This window comes from Haliotis asinina, chromosome 7, assembly GCF_037392515.1.
Source record: "Haliotis asinina isolate JCU_RB_2024 chromosome 7, JCU_Hal_asi_v2, whole genome shotgun sequence".
Lineage (NCBI taxonomy): Eukaryota > Metazoa > Mollusca > Gastropoda > Lepetellida > Haliotidae > Haliotis > Haliotis asinina.
In genome coordinates, this window is record NC_090286.1 from 11,822,367 (window position 1) to 11,839,309 (window position 16,943).

Consider the following 16,943-nt stretch of genomic DNA (forward strand, 5'->3'; position numbering starts at 1 on the left):
GTCGCGTCACCTGAATAAAGTTGTTCATCCATAAAGTTTGTCCATATCTGATTCATCAACTTCTAAACGTGCCACCAAAAGTAGGTCCCGTATGAATCATGACGTAGAGCGGAATGTGTATCACACTGTATACTGTAAGGGGCAACTAAAGGAATCGGGTGGTGAGACTGGCTGACTCAGCTGACAGGTCATCGTATCCTAAATGCACAGATCGATGCTCATGACGTTGATCATTAGATCGTCAGGTCCACACACGATTATTTACAGACCGCCGCCATATAGCCTAATCCCAATACGTTTATTGATTGGCTCTGAAGACCGTGTTTCGAGTACCCACGTGGGTACGATGTGTGAATCCCATGTGTGGTGTTCTGATATTGCTAAAAGCAGAATAAAACTAAACTCGTCCACTAAAGGGTTCATTTCGGGTTCAATTCCCACCGTGGTGAAATGTGTGATGCCCATTTCAAGTGTCCCTTGGTTTTAACAACTGCGTAAAACCACACTCATTCCCTCACTCACGTGACTGTGTGATCTATGTTGCCCATGCGCCTCTGGTATGAGTAAAAACGGTTTTGCGACGACACCAAAAATCTGCTTAATGGGCTTCACACATTGTACCTATGCGGGGAATCGAACCCGAGTCTTTAACCATTAGTCTACCCTGCCTTTCATGCCCTTACGTGACCCGTGGCGTTTTCCTACGCTCTTGCATAATCAGCCTGCAGACACTCGGCTGAAAAAGCGACAGAAATACAATCGATACGGCAATGACATTTTGTCACTTCATTATTGAGGTAAAAAGGTTTCTGTCTTCGTTTCTGAATCTGTTTCCGTCCGTGTGAACATGAGTCATGACAACATAGAAACAAATCGGTTTGATTATTATCAGCAATAACTCGGATTGAATTCCAGTAAGGGGACACTGATTAGTTGAAGCTAGAAATACGAAGCGTTTTCTACGGCTTCACTCGTACATACATATCTTGCCGTTGAGAAACCTCTTTAAACCAGATACCTAGAATTCACAGGGTCGTTCGGATTAACGAGAGTTTGCTGTATGTCAGCGAAACCGAAAAAAAAACCTACCTATAATCAAACCTTTCAAAATAATAATACCATTAAATTAATGGTGAAATATACATAAATTTTCAACAATTCGGGTCAGGCCGCTTCTTGCCTTCAGTATATATATATAATGTGCGCGTGGGTTTGTCGCCATGAAAAGTAAATTTGGACTGCATCCAAATATACATCAAGCGCATATACGGAATTTGACCTCGCACGCCCAACATATAATTAGTAGCTGCCTGAAAAACTATCTTTGCATGTTATTCAGGTGGTGCATTATAAAAATGATTTTACGTAGGTCTATTCAGTGTTTATCGTAAGTTATGATCACATATTTAGTCACAGGGGGTATATTATTAGCGTTGGCTACGTAACATATGACAGTACCTGATAACTGTTGCATATCCTGCATAATGTTATAGATAGTATGTAAACAAGGAAATAGGTGTGTACCAATTACACAAGATATCTGTGAGTCTGGTATGTGGTGTGTGTCTTAAGCCATATAACACTGTGGATATACATATGTGTCACAAACTATCCATGACATACATTTTGCGTTATGTTTACTAAATTTCCTTAGGCACAGGTCCAACATTTTCGCGATATGTAGTGTAGTGTTACTCGCGTCAAATTTATCTAGTAGATCACCAAATGTGCCCCCGAGTTTTGATGCGACGTGTGATAAATGTTTGGGTTCTTACTTTTATTTTCGAACATCGGTGTATCATGACCTGTCACTTATCGTTGTTTACCACCTTCTGCATTCCAATGTATAAGCGGTGAAGCCTATATTTAGTATAGTGACATACAATCAGTGCTCCACGTTGGAGGAACCATTCTCCACAGGGTGTGGTGAGAGTTACCTCCCTTTGCATTAATCATGTGAGTACCCGGATTAGGAAATGACGTAAGGAAATATCGCAAAGTGCCGCTGTGGATGGAAATGAATCGGCAAGAGCAACAATAAAACTCCTTTGCGAAACCAACTTATCGGAGTTTGTTGCCATCTCAACAAAGAAACCAGATACTGTTATAAGTACTCAATAGTCGACACTGTTTCAAACTAAGAACATTTATTTAATGTGATAAGGTTGTAGTCGCCATTTTGAATGCTAGGTAGAAAATGGCGAAAAAGACATACGACCTTTTATTCAAATTGCTCTTGATCGGTGACTCTGGAGTTGGAAAGACGTGTTTGCTTTTTAGATTTTCAGATGATGCTTTCAACACGACATTTATATCCACCATAGGTAAGTACTAACTAAGAATAATAACCGCTTGTAAACATTGTTTTCTCGATCTCGTGATCTCGCTCCAGGAAGTGATGATAGCCATAAAAAAGCATCTCCATTGAGTATACAAACTGTCACCACAAAGTGACATTTTCTCAAGTCTAACTTGTCATTATTTCAGGTGTTGAGTTTGTGACTTTATTTTCGACATGTAATATAGTTAATACATATTTAATGGTAATCAACTTCGTGAATGATTATCACATAGCTCTCCGTCTGGGACTACCGTCATTTTGGCTGATAGGAATCACTTACCTCAAGTAATTTTGTTTGAGTATATGTTAGCTTGAAATTAGCAGGGGTGTATTAAATACAGTGATTTTGTGACTACAAACAAAGACTCAGTCATTATTAAGTAAGTAAGTATTCAAAGTACAGCATAAGTGCAATATTTTAGTCAATTACTCTCTATTACCAACACCTGACTGTAGCGTTTGCTCGAAGAACATGACTTGTACTTCCGTAGTATAATTGTTCAAACATTGACACAGCACAATAGGCAACGAGAAATAAAATCACTAAGTATTTTACATTGCAGGTGTTACTAATACAAATCCCCTCGAAAGACTAGACCCGAACATGTCGGGGATGTTACATGATCATTAGTGTGTTGACATGAAATTGAAAATTAAATGAAAATCATACTGGCAGTGTTGTTAACCAATGACATTACAGCTCAGTCTCTTAAGAAGTGCAGATTTTAAACATACCCATGGTGCGAACACTTAATCACTAATCTTTGAATTGACCTAAATTTCATTCACCGTTTCATGCACACAACAGTTACCATACTGACAAAATGTAACTATGAGGTGACATGTCAGATTTTACCTTTTTCATTTTTGTTCCCTGAGAAAACAAACATCACCAAAATTGCAAACAACTGCTCAAAAAGTCAACTTTGATAAGTTCAACTGCACAGCGACATCTCCCACAATGATAGTGAGTTTGTTCTGTTAAATTTCTTTTTTGTAAACAAATTCAAATAATGAAATTTCTTCAGTATCTTAAGGTTTGAAACACAGTAGCTTTATTACCAAATTTATGTCACATGAACAATTCTGAAATGGCGATAACTGGTCTTAATAGTTCTTGGGAAAGCGCAAATATACACTACCGTGCATCCTGTGGACCACGTTTCGGAGAAACATGATCGGTGCTGTAAACAAGTAGGAAACATGTGAATAGCTAATCAATTAAGATACATTTTGTTTCATTATGTTAAAAAATAATGGAGCAGTATCTTGTCTTATTGCGAGTTGGTACAGTGTTGCTGAATCAATGTTCGCTTGATTATTAAACTCGTTTAAAGTAAGGGCATTTCAATGATGTATAACACGTAAGCAAAAAGAACATGTTTTGTTATTTACGAGTCCAAGGTGCACAATCATGCTATGCTTTTGATACACTAGGTTTGCAACGGATACTCTGCTTCAAATGATACATGTAAGAAATCTTGGTTAACTGAGACAGATATTGGATCACCAATACAACAAGTCAACAGTACATGTATTGTTCATTTTGTTCAGTGAAACAATAACAAGGTAAATTGTCTTGCCTGACTTAGATAAATTCAAGTAAAAACTTGCACCATAAAGAGATGGAAGGATTTCTGCTGGTAACCCTAAAATGTTTTTCATCATTCAATGCCTATGATAGTGAGAATAGTTTAAATTCTTTATGGAAAGGGATGCTTATTTTTTATTTTAATCTTTGGGGAATAAAAAGATTTCTAAAGTGATTCAGATCACAGGACCTTTCCCTAATCCTAAGATTTCAAGCGGGGTTTACAAGCAGAGCTCTTAACAAGGACGTGATTGTGAATGTTTGAATGTAGTGATAGCTTATAATGAATTGAACTTGTGAACATCAAATTTAACAGCATTGCTGTCCACTACTACATTTTGCGTCGTAGTAATATCCTACTTTGTACCGTAATAGTGGATTAATTGGTTAGGGTACACTCTGTCTTTGTTCATCACTTGTCATCAGTCAGTTGTCCAGATTGGTGCTCTTGATGTCAACTACTGCATTATCTTCTATGCTCCTATTCATGGAATTTGATATCAAGTAATTGATAGAGAATTACGAGTTAAGGTTTAGAGCTGTTGAAGGAGACCTACATGAGTCACCATAATCACGCTGGAAGCTTGATGAAAAGCTTGTGAAACATGTATTGTAAGGGGATTATTTCCGGAGTATATTGGTTAATCCAATCAGACACTGAGAGACTGCTGAATGTATTTATTTGAGCATGTCGTGTAAGGGCTTAGTCAGTGCAGGGTTAAAGTCCAAGTTTTGGAGTTAAGTGGCTTTGCAGAGATGAGATGACACAACCACAAGTTTGTCATTTATGAAAATCTAGTTGAACCATTTTTTTTTTCAGTTGTTATTGTTCAAAACCACACAGCAGAAATAAACTGTTGACTAATTGGCTATAAGTATAACCTGTGATGTATGTCCCTGCACAGATTCATACCAGTAAAGTTGAATAATAAAAAGAGCCAGAAGGCAAACTTAGATATCATATTTGCCTTCTGGACCTTAAAAATTATGCTGATAATTCTCATTAATGCATGATGACAGTGCCAGGTGATTATTGTTTAATTGGTGGCATACTACACTTCTTTACTGACCCATGAAGGTCCGGGGTAGAATAGGCCTTCAGCAACCCATGCTTCCCATAAACGGCGACTATGCTTGTCCTAAGAGGTGATTAACAGGATTGCTGGTCAGGCTTGCTGACATGTCATCAGTTCCCAATTGCTCAGATCGATGCTCATGTTGTTGATCACTGGATTGTCTGGTCCAGACTCGATTATTTACAGACCGCCACCATACAGCTGGAATAATGAGTGCAGCTCATGACTGAATGACTCAACTCACTCACATGCAAATATGGCCAAAGGCCTTTTGGAACAAGTATTTGTTGATTTGAACGGAAGTGATGTATGGTGTATCACTTGAACTTGAAGGTTACTGTTTAGTTTATGCACATTTGTACACAAGGAAATTATTGAAGTTACCTGACATATTCTACTTGTTACTAGCAGCTGTGGAAGCTGTATTTTGATAAATCCTTTATAGAAATGCTGTAGATCTCTCACTAAGCTACATATGGTGATATTTGAGTGTAGCAGTATTGTATTGAAATGTCTTTGTCTATTGATATGATGGTATTTTTCTTCCAGGAATTGATTTCAAAATCAAAACTGTGGAACTTGGTGGGAAGAAGATAAAGCTTCAGATATGGTAAGGAATCTCTGGTTAGATTAGATGCTTGTCAGAATTAGCTGACTAATTGCTTAACTGCTTAAAGTAGTGTTGCTGCATACCAGCTGTTTAGGGGTGAGCCAGTGGGTTCCTGGTTTTGTGCGGCACCTCAGTTTTGTTTTATGTCACATCAGAGGTGACTGAGAAAACAACATTTGGATCAGGTGGTAAGAAATGGTTGCACACATGTCACTCTGTCTGAACAGGTTGTTGTTTAAGTATCAACCATCAGTTTGTTTAGCTCAGCTGCCCATTTCTGGTGTTCCCAGCCGCGGTATAGCTGGAATATTGCTTAAAGGGGCATAAAACTAAACTCATTCACTCTAGAAGTCTTTCTGACTGACACATGACCTCTAAGAGGCAGTGGGTAGCCTAGTGGTTAAGGTGCTTACTCATCATACTGACAATAGGTTTGATTCCCTTTATGGTGCAATGTGTGAAGCCCATTTGTTGTCTCCTTTTGTAATATTGTTGGTATATTGCGAATATGGTGTAAAACCATACTCATTCATTCACTCACTCACTGAGACATCCTTCAACTGTGCAAGTTATAAACAGGGTTAAAAATTCTTGGGGTTCTCTGCCCTGATATTGTCTCAGTATTGCTGAAAGTGGCATTGAACTGTCTTCACTTGAAATTATACAGGGATGGTAAAGCATGCAACATTCTGGATACCAATTCTTTGTTTGTCATATAAAGAGCATTCTCTTCCCCACAGAGGTTACTCCTGTGATAGCTTCCTACGTGACCTCTGTTCTAATACTTGCCTTTCATGGTGCGAATGTTCAAGACTCAAGATTGGAGGTATTCAGATTTAGTTGTGCAATCAGCGACGTTGTTTCAAGAGTGATCATCTGCAAGATCTTGGTAATTTCCGAATACATCGGGAAAACTTGCAACTACCAGTTTTTGTCCCTAGAAACACATCATGGCTGTTGATCCCTGCTCTGACTATTGCCAGTTTCTGATTTTCAGCTAAACATGAAATACCAAATTTTTCCTTCGCACGTTGATGAACCAACTCCATGGGGGCTGCCACATTGGAGCCAAGTCTATTTAGCGTGTTCTGATTGGATAGTAACAAGGGAGATAATTCCTGTTGCGATTTTTTGCCGCAAGGGGATTTCTCGATGACTGGGAAATATGGCGGTATTAGAAAATAGGGTATATAGGAAGCTATGACAGGAATAACCTCTGTGGGAAGAGAATGCATAGACAGATGTTTTGTTCTAGATTCTTACATTATTTTCAAGCTGACAGTGCGAAGTGCTTCTATGCAATAAACTAGAAGAATTTATCCACATACACCAACTTTAGAATGTTGATCAAACAATTATACCAGGAATGTTTGTCACAACACTGAAATATGTCAAAGATTTCGGGGTTCAGTCAAGTTCAAATCCTGAAAAGTCCTGTGAAGGTCCTGAGGTAGAGTAGGCCTTCCGCAATCCATGCTTGCCATAAAAGGCGACTAAGCTTGTCATAAGAGGTGACTAACGGGATCCGGTGGTCATTCTCACTGACTTGGTTGACACGTCATTGGTTCCCAATTGCGCAGATTGATGCTCATGTTGTTGATCACTGGATTGTCTGGTCCAGACTCAATTATGTACAGACCACCTCCATATAGCTGGAATATTGTGGAGTGCAGCATAAAACTCAACTCACTCACTCACTCAAATCATGAAGAACATCAGTACCACTGGTTATTTTGAAAACTGTGGCAGTTGAGTTAGATGTTACTATGGGATACAATGTTCTGCTTCAGGGACACTGCCGGACAGGAGCGCTTCCACACCATCACCACCTCCTACTACCGTGGGGCCATGGGCATCATGCTGGTGTATGACATCACCAATGCAAAGACCTTTGAAAATATTTCAAAGTGGCTCCGTAACATTGATGAGGTAGACTTAGTTTTCATTTCTACTAGATGTTTGTTTATTGATATATTGCAATTGAGTAAAAAGTCATTTTAGGCAAATGGTATATTTAGAATAAACCAATATTCAATGGCATACTTGATGATCTTATTGCTGACATACCCTGAGGACAGTATCATTGACATACCCTGAGGACAGTATCATTGACATACCCTGAGGACAGTATCATTGACATACCCAGATGATCATATTGCTGACAAACCCCTGACAAATCGCAATGATCATATTTCTGACATTCCCAGATGATCGTATTGCTGACATGTCCTGATGATAGTATTGCTAGCATACACTGTTACAACTTACATCCTTCTGCTGACATACCCCAATGATGTTATTGCTGACACACCTTGTTGATGTTGCAGCATGCAAATGAGGACGTGGAGAAGATGATCTTGGGTAACAAGTGTGACATGGAGGACAAACGTCAGGTGTCGAAGGATCGTGGTGATGTGGTCAGTAGGCTTTGGCTTGTTTGTTTAAAAACCAGTCACGTTCTTACCTTTGTTTTGCCTTGTCGTTTGACAGGAGTCCTTTTATCATGTTTGACTTTTTAGCATGTGAAGTTACTTTTAGTTATTGGGTTGATATGGTCTGGTGTTTAATGGGGAGAATGAAGTACTTGTTAGTGTTTTGTTGCTTGGTTCATGTCTGTCGGGATAACAGTGAATGTTTTATAGCTCAGAACATGTTTGTTGGGATTATTTTGAATGTATGCGCCAATGGATGGGAATGTATCTGTGAGCTAGTAGTGAAAGGTTGACTGAGGGATTGTGAGGGATGTTATGTATGATTACACACCACACATCTTTTGAACATTGTCATTTCTGTAGCCATGGTAACTGGTGTTGTTGTTTTTTCCAGATTGCCAGGGAACACAATATTCCATTCTTAGAGACAAGTGCTAAAGCTAATATTAATGTTGAAAAAGCTTTCATGGATTTAGCACAAGCAATTTTAAACAAGGTAAGACAGGTTTTTTTAATTGTAATCTTTGAAGTGTTGAAACAGATCAGCTGAATAAATGTTCAGTTAGTAGTAATTGTGATTACTCTGATCAATATGTCATATGTCTGAAAATCCATTTTAGCTGTGTTGAGAATTGTTCTTCAGAATCTCCTGCTTGTCGTGAGAGGCGGCTATCAGGTGGCAAGACTTAAGGCTTATCTTATGGATGGCTGTGTATCCAAATAACCTAGATTGATGCTCATAATATTAATCACTGGATTGTCTTGGACCGTTGTTTATTGTTTGATGACAATGAGATAGCTAGAATATTGCTGAGTGTATCTTGAACAAAAAATACTGACACTAAAAACAGGCATGTAACTTTGTATTCACACTTTCCATCGAGAATCCCTGTTTTTCAGGTGATAGTTGATGCAACATTTACATATTTCACTCAAAAGAAAGTTTTGAATATTCAGTGTTTTTCATATGTGATGATTAATTTTAACCTTGGGGATCTTACGGTGGGGAGGCCTAACATCTTAAACCACCATCTTATTGTATTTAAGCACAATGTGCGAAGCCCATTTCTGATGTCCCCTGCCATGATATTGCTGGAATATTGCTTATGGCGGCCTAAAAGTAAACTGTCTGAAAGGTCAGACATTGAAATTGTTTTATGGATCTGAAGACTATAAGTAGTTAAATTGTTAAATAATGTGAATCGGTGTTTTGCTTACTCCACTGATCAGATGGAATTGAACTTTAAAAAGAACAAAACTAATGTACCAGTCCTTTTAATGTATATAATTAGACTAAAATGCTGTAATTAATTATTCATATTTAAAAAATCATAAAATTCTGTTACATGCCTGTGTAATATATCTAGGAAGTCATGAAAATCTATTTGAAATGGGCTTTGTAGTTTTTCAACACACTAACCTGAAAACATGTTACTTCCAAAATAGAAAAGGCCTGCCAAACCATGTTTCATTAGCTTGCAGTTAACTAATCCACATATTACACTGGAGACATTGTTGTCTGGATCATCAAAACGATTCTGTAATAGTCCGTGTGCAGTGTTATCTCCCTTGGGTTAGTCAGAAAGCATGTATCGATGTTCCAACCTGAAACAAGCCTGGTCAAAATCTATTCAGGCCAGTACACAGTGTCTGGCCAGACTAGCTAGTGAATTTTCATGGAGTCATTTTGTAAATAAACTCTTTTCTGTAATAACATACTTTCAGATCATGCAAGATTGTGACCTGATAAAAGTATTCATCTTATTAGCAGCTTAATGATAAAACTTGTGTTTACATTCAAATTTCAGGCAAGAGAATTATTTTGTGGGCTAGCAACATTCAGGGATAGCTATCCTGACATTCTGGCAAAATCTGGAAACTATTTCATGCACAGGCCTTAGTAATTTTTTTTGAGCACTGAAGTGGTAAACATCTGGAGACATACTTCATTCAAGATTTTCCGTCTGATACAAATTGACGGGGGCATAACTGAAGCAGTTTAAGATTAAACTATTTGGTTCTGATGAAGTATTATGCCTATAAATGTAATTGTTGCTGAGATTCCTGTTGTCATTTCAGACGCCAGGACGGGACTCTGAGCCTAAAGGTGTTGATATTAAACATATGGACTCAGGCAGTAAACGATGCTGTTAGGGGGTACTTTTATCTAAACACAAACAGTGTGTGACTTGTGGTGGTGGCGCCCGGTACCAACAGCCTGCTGCAGCTCAACATCACCAATCTGTCGTCTGTCTATCTGTCTGCCTGCCTGCCTGTCTGAATGTCCATCGTGTCTGGGCGCCATTCACTGATAGTGGATTGGGTTGGCTCCTCCTCCCTTGGATCTGTGCAGGACATGGCTGTGAGGTGTTGGTGATGCCATGTTGTGTGGAGAGCCAGTTGGCCAACCTGCTTGTGTAATGTGTACATATTACTGTGACTGCTTAGGTCGGAGTGAAGCTAGGACAACTGATCTGCCAGACTCTGCCTCAACTGGAGGAGGAAGAGGAGGGGAAGTTGGCATTGGATTTAATGTAACCCAGACAACCCTGTGCTTCAGTCAGGCCATGTATCTGGCTCATGAACTGGCTGTACATACATACGCAGCTGTCCTCCTGGTGGCTTCTGCTCATTAGTGTTGCCAAGCAACTAGATGGTTGACATTTTAATGTATATATGGTGACCCCTGAGATGTGAATGCCAGGGCCACTCAAGGTCATCTCTTTGGAAGAAGCTCATGTGTTCAGTCAACTTCTCCAAATGATCCTGCTTTTAGTTCGAAGCTCATGTATCTTGTATTATCAGTAGTGACTGCTCTCTCCCATATCACGCCTGCCTATCTGCCTGTCTGTCTGTCTGCCTGCAGTGTGCTTGAAGGATGAGTGTTGTATGGTTCTGGCCAGTTGTAACCGTGGTAACCTGTTGTAGTTTTAAGTCCGACATGTAAAGCTTAAGTAAGTAACTATGGTATAGTGCAGTTTGGAATGACTCAACTTTAGTGAGATTTTCTGAAGGGTGTCTGTTTTCTCCCTGACACTTCACTGAAAGAGAGGGGATGCTGCACAATGTGCTGTCTGTTTCATATGCAGGCTGACACTTGTTACAAATGCTGAATGTGAAAGTCAGCAGGGAAACATTAGGCTGACCAGTTCAAGCCACTTAATAATCTTATGATTCTTTATTTCAGTTGGTCAAGTCTCTTTACAATGTTAGGACCTTTGCTGGGTGACTCAATTTTGAATTCACTGTGGTCATATTTGCAGTGTTTGTGATATAGCATGGTAATATTAAATGAGAAGTCCGATATCGACTGCCACATGAGTTGGATATGACCGTCAGGTTGCCATGCTTGATGTGACAGGCCACCTCTGAGTAATACTTTGTTAGTACTTGTCACATCCATTGTAAAGTAATATCCACAGTTTGTCTTTAATGGAATTATACTTTCAAAAGTGCATCAGAAGCCAAACCATGACAAAGTGTCTCAAGAAGTTACATCAGATATTAATACTGGCTGAGTAGTTCAAGTAGAACATTTGTTCTTACTGCACGGGATGTGTCAAAGGATATTTAATAGGTGGGCTCTTGATAGCAATGTTAGACATTGATTAAAACAGTCACAGGGTTGGTGGCTGTTTTATGGATTTGCTGCAGATGTCCAAGGACTGGCCACATCCTGATGACACTGCGGTTACAAAAACATGCTAGTCACGATGTCTCGGGAGGGTAATGAACCTATAGCTTGATGATTGTGACAGTGTTAAGTTATGGATCTGACATTGGTAGGGACATGAAGGATTACCTTTCCATGGAGTGTCTGTTTAAGCATGTGTAGGTATTTTATTGGTACTGGAAGAAAAGTACTGTGTCGTATACATGACTTATGAGTTAAAGGGAGATAATCAAAGATTGATCATGACTTTGGTTGTGGCTGTGTCTTCCAGTTCATGCAGGAAAAAAGGTTGTTGGATTTATTCTCTTTCTTTGTAAAAGAGGATATTCCAAGGACAAAGACTGGAATTTCAGAAGTAAGATTATATATAAATCATAAGCAACTTAGTCCTGGCTTCAGTATTTTTTCGCCTCTTAAGAAAGGGACTAAGAATTTGACATGCAATGATTTGGTCTGGTTTGTATGGTGACTAAACACGATATTTTGATTGAAAATTCGTGGTACTTATTTCAGAGGGTTTTCAATCATCAGTGAGCCTTACTTGAGACTTGAATCCAATTTAGAAAAAGTTGGACATTGTGACAGGCGATGGCTTTAGGCTGCTGGTGTATCATGTGTCTGTTTTTTCCCTTTGGGGGTAATATCACATAAAGTGACCATAGTATTTGCATAAGAGTGATCTGTTTTATCTCTATGATGATTTTCTTTGAGGTGCAGACAGCAGGGAAGAATGGACGATTGGTTACATCCCTAAAGACAGCTGCAGCAGTATGTCAGCAACAGTATATGTTTAATGATAAAACAAGATGACTGATTGTTCCTGTAAAATTGAAGAAAATATTAACAAGCACGTCTTAGCCTATCCCAACCATTCTTGAGCAGGCCAAGGTTACAAATCTTGTGATGTTTAACATTGGGGGTGTACAATGCGAGTTACAACATGTAGAGGTTGATGTGTACCATGAATGAGGAGCATGTACTGTTATTACATACTTACTGGAAAGGTATACAATAGTACAGCATGATGTAGAGGACTGGCATGTTGTTTTTTAATGGTATGTCTTATGGTAAGATAGGACTTATTATTTATTTTCAATATGGAATCCTGGCATAAATACACATTGCACTGATGGGTTTTGTCTCACTTGCTCTCTTTCTCAGATATGTTTCTTCTATAGGCGGACATTCTGACAGGATACTTCACAGAAAACCACACTTAATCAATATATTGCACTTTTATTTGTAAAGAAAATAAATGACCATAATATTTTTTGATTGAAGAGCTGTTAGGACGTGTATAGGAACAAACTGTGTTATGTGAGGTTGTCTGCCCCTGTATACCGGCAACGTGATACTTGGTGGCAGTACTATGGCCGCCACATGCCTCTTCCAGAATAAACGCATTTCACAGAATATTTTGTTCTTGATTCGTTACCGAATTGAAACATTACTTCATGGGGATTATTTGCAGATTCTGGAATTGAACTTCAGAAGTGACCCACTTATTAGCCTTGGTTTGTCCGTAGCACAAGCTTGATGGTCTGTCAAAGTGGTCGATAAACTTGAGGTTGAAACATTTTCAGTAAAGCCGAAGAAGACATGCATGAGACAGACTGTTTAAAACAACATATTTTATGGTTGATTGTATAAGGCCTAAGCTGCCCCGTTGATACAAATAGCATGTGTAAAAATGGAAAAGACGACAGTAGAAGAAGACATGACACCCTACATCCTTACATATCGCATAAAGACGCATCGATTAGAAGCATATCGCTGTTTTACACAGATAAGATGGGCTTCACGGTACATCCGACTTTTCCTGTGTTGCGCCATGCGCTGCGTCCAAACAACGCATTCAGTTATGTTATCATGTCATTAACATTACGTCCGAATTGTGAAAGCGTTGCGATGCGATGAAAATTGGAAAACGCATAGGCATTCCTTTGATGGTGTAATATGATAACTCATGTTCAAGAGTGGTTCTCCACCTCGTGGCTGCATCTTTCTCTATTCTAGCGTTCAATGTTCCATTGATGTAAACGCACTTCACTTGATACATATACTGCATAAATAAACGAGAGTCGAGATGAAGCGCCACCAAATTATATATGATTTTAAATTGTCAAAATAATTGTCAGTCTGGAAATAGCTGAAAACATCTATGGAACAAAACCAGTCTTTCCAAGTGAACACTTGCACTTGTATTTTGTTTTAAAAAAAGACGAGTTTACGCGCGTGAAATGGAAATTGTGCACACACTTATACGGTCAAATTAAGGAATAAAAGCTGACCAGGTTTATTCACTTATATCATATTAATCGATTGGCAACCAGGAATATTCCTCGTTTAACAGCCGAAAGGAGGAAGGGGGCATCGATATGTTACAGATGGGTGCAGTACAAGAACATGTGGCTCCACTATCGCCAGACTACACACATCTACGGCAGATTGGCAGTAGTACGGACAGGCTAAATAGTGGAAGACTGGTCACTAGTCAACGAAGAGACCGGTATGCACGGGTGTTTAACCTGAGGACCCGTGACGTCACCAAGCGTCAACAGCCTTGGACATGAAGTCAGCAGACTGTGGCCAGGCGACTCCGCCATTACTGTCTCCGTACCCTATCGACTATCGACCTTTCAAGGGCATGGCGTTGACTTGCCAACTCCGACGTGCCAGATTGAGATGGACCAGGGCCTCATTTCACAAAGCTCTCGTAAGGCTAAGGTCTCGTAACTTTTCTCGTAGCATCTGTACCTGGCATACTGTAACATAGGAGGTGCAAAGGCTACGAGAAAAGTTACGAGACCTTAGCCTTACGAGAGTTTTGTGAAACGGGGCCCAGGACTGTGCCACACTGACAGCAGCGAAAATGACAAAGAGTGACTTTTAGTGACGAAAGTAGGTACCAGCTCTTCAAGATCTGTCTCCAGTTGCTCATTTGGGATCAAATGGGACTTCGCATTCGGACACGCCCAAATCAGCCATTGACGAGGAAGTCTTTGGCAGCTGCCCTGTAAGAGGAATGGTGCCGGATCCTTAATCAAGACGTCACAAGACTCACCCACTCAGTTCGACGCGGGGTTCAGGCCTGCATCATTGCTAGGGTTGACCACACTTAGTATTGGACAACATGTGCTGCCCAGGAAGTCGTAAAACTTCCCAGTCGATGGACTACTGGATAATGCACCTCAATGTCATTCATGTGCCAGATCACGAGCTGCACCGTTGTTTTTCTTGTACTCCACTAAATACTGTTGCTAGGTGGCTGCTTTTTAAAATAAAACATTACCATAATTTGCTTTTGTTTTGTTGGTGGCGTTTCTTTTGGGCTCTGGTTTATATGGTTCATAGTGTTATTAGATATCATGGGTTTGAAGAAATCACGCCGGACAACATTAGATGTTGAACATCTCATAAACATGGCTGAAAAACCCCTGCTGTCCTCATCCTGTTATATTCTCGTTTACTCATGTCTTCAGTTTCATGATGTGAAAATGTCCCGGAGGAAATTATTTCTCAGGAATGAGTTCCAGTTCATTTCTCAGACGATAATAAGAACCCCGCCCCACCCTTGTGTCTGCGTTCATTGAGTGGATGACCACATCCCCTCTCTGAAACATCACTGTTGTACTGCACAGAGATTACATAAGTCAGTTCTTCCTCCCTTTCTTCTTCCTCGTCCAACAGTGCCACGACAGCGGATAACTTGCTTGGTTCAACCTGTTTCGTCTAATTATTAAAAACATGCAAACAGAAGCCATTAGACGACACAGGCATAATCAGCTTTGAGCGACTTATGCTCGGTAGACGAATGGGGTACGTGGACCAGTCCATTTCAAACTTAACAGGGGTTTTGCTACAAAATAACAAAGACAAAGACAACACAGTTATGCTTCATAGTATTTTTTTATTTTATATTACTGTTCTTTCTAACGTCTTATGTAACATTCACACATATATGGAAATATATTTTATCATGTGTTTTTCTTATGTTTTAGATAGCTAGTTGCACAAACATCTGCAACTCATCACCACACACACATATATGAAGCATACCGGGATTCAAGAAGTGGGGAGTGACATATGAATGCACCAGAGCTTTGTGGTATCCACATCCAGGTATCATCTGATTTTTCCGATGATACAAAGCTTGAAGTTAGCAGTTCTGGCAGTCTTTATGGCTTGAGTCTTGTTAGACATTCCCCTGTCCATTTGAACACCTACGTTCCTGACAGATGTGAAAGGTGCTAAACCTTTTAATTGATAATAATCTAATCTCATTAGCAAACATTTTGAGACCCCACCCAAGATCTCCAAGGGTCTCTCCCAGACAGATTTTAAGGGTCAGTGACTCCACGTCTCTCACTGACCCATGGAGAAATCACGCATGCGTGGTTAGACTATAGAGGTACAGTCAGGGCCTAAAAATTGGACGAAACAGGTTGTAATCATTTCACCTACATGACGTCTGTATTACGTAGATGATTTCTAATGAGTGTTCCACATAAAATCTCTAAATCTCATTGTTATCAGATGGAAGTCGTTTTGTGTTAAATATGATTCAGTTTTCTATCTTTTGTGATTAGAACGTGGCACATGATCAATGACGTCAAACGGAGGAATGCGATCTCAAAAATATATATTCGATACGCCATTAGCTCGAAGCAATACTCAAGCTACGGTAACCTCAATGCGGGTTTCAGTGGTGACGTCAGACTGATAGTCTGTCGTGGTTAGTATAGGGATATTTACGTGGGAGTGTCCACCCATTTAGCTCTCATAACCTACTGTAATCTAGAGACTGTTTACCTACCTGTGATCAGGCGCACAGGTAAGATATATTTCGATATTCGAAAATATAATAAAAATACCGAGTCACACTTGATTCAAGTGAAGGTGCAGTGCATGAATGACTCCGCGAACAGCAGATCGGTGAAAGTTTTCTTCGCTTGATGCTTGTCATCCGATAGCCAGGCTTGCTGACCAAATGCATTCTGTAAAACATTGTTTGCATTTCCAATTATTGTGTTGTGAAATAACATACTTTGCCGACCCACGAAATAGTTCTGGCAAAGTGATATCTCACTGCAGCTAACACATCGAATTTCTGTGAAAATATTACTCAACCCACACTGAAATATTTCAGTCTTTCACAGATACACATATCATGAATAAAGTATGGACAAATATGACCATATTTGTATATATATTTTTACA

At 39.5% G+C, this 16,943-nt stretch overlaps 1 protein-coding gene across 1 annotated transcript; it reads left to right on the top strand.

Moving 5' to 3' along the window:
• Nucleotides 1-1,945: 1,945 nt before the first annotated feature.
• On the top strand, nucleotides 1,946-13,136 carry LOC137291882 (ras-related protein Rab-10-like). The gene is made up of 6 exons (XM_067823430.1): nucleotides 1,946-2,324; nucleotides 5,558-5,618; nucleotides 7,409-7,547; nucleotides 7,946-8,035; nucleotides 8,445-8,546; nucleotides 10,130-13,136. Exons 1-6 carry the CDS (start codon nucleotides 2,198-2,200, stop codon nucleotides 10,202-10,204), a joined length of 594 nt encoding a protein of 197 aa, XP_067679531.1. The 5' UTR covers nucleotides 1,946-2,197; the 3' UTR covers nucleotides 10,205-13,136.
• The last annotated feature ends 3,807 nt before the right edge of the window (nucleotides 13,137-16,943 follow it).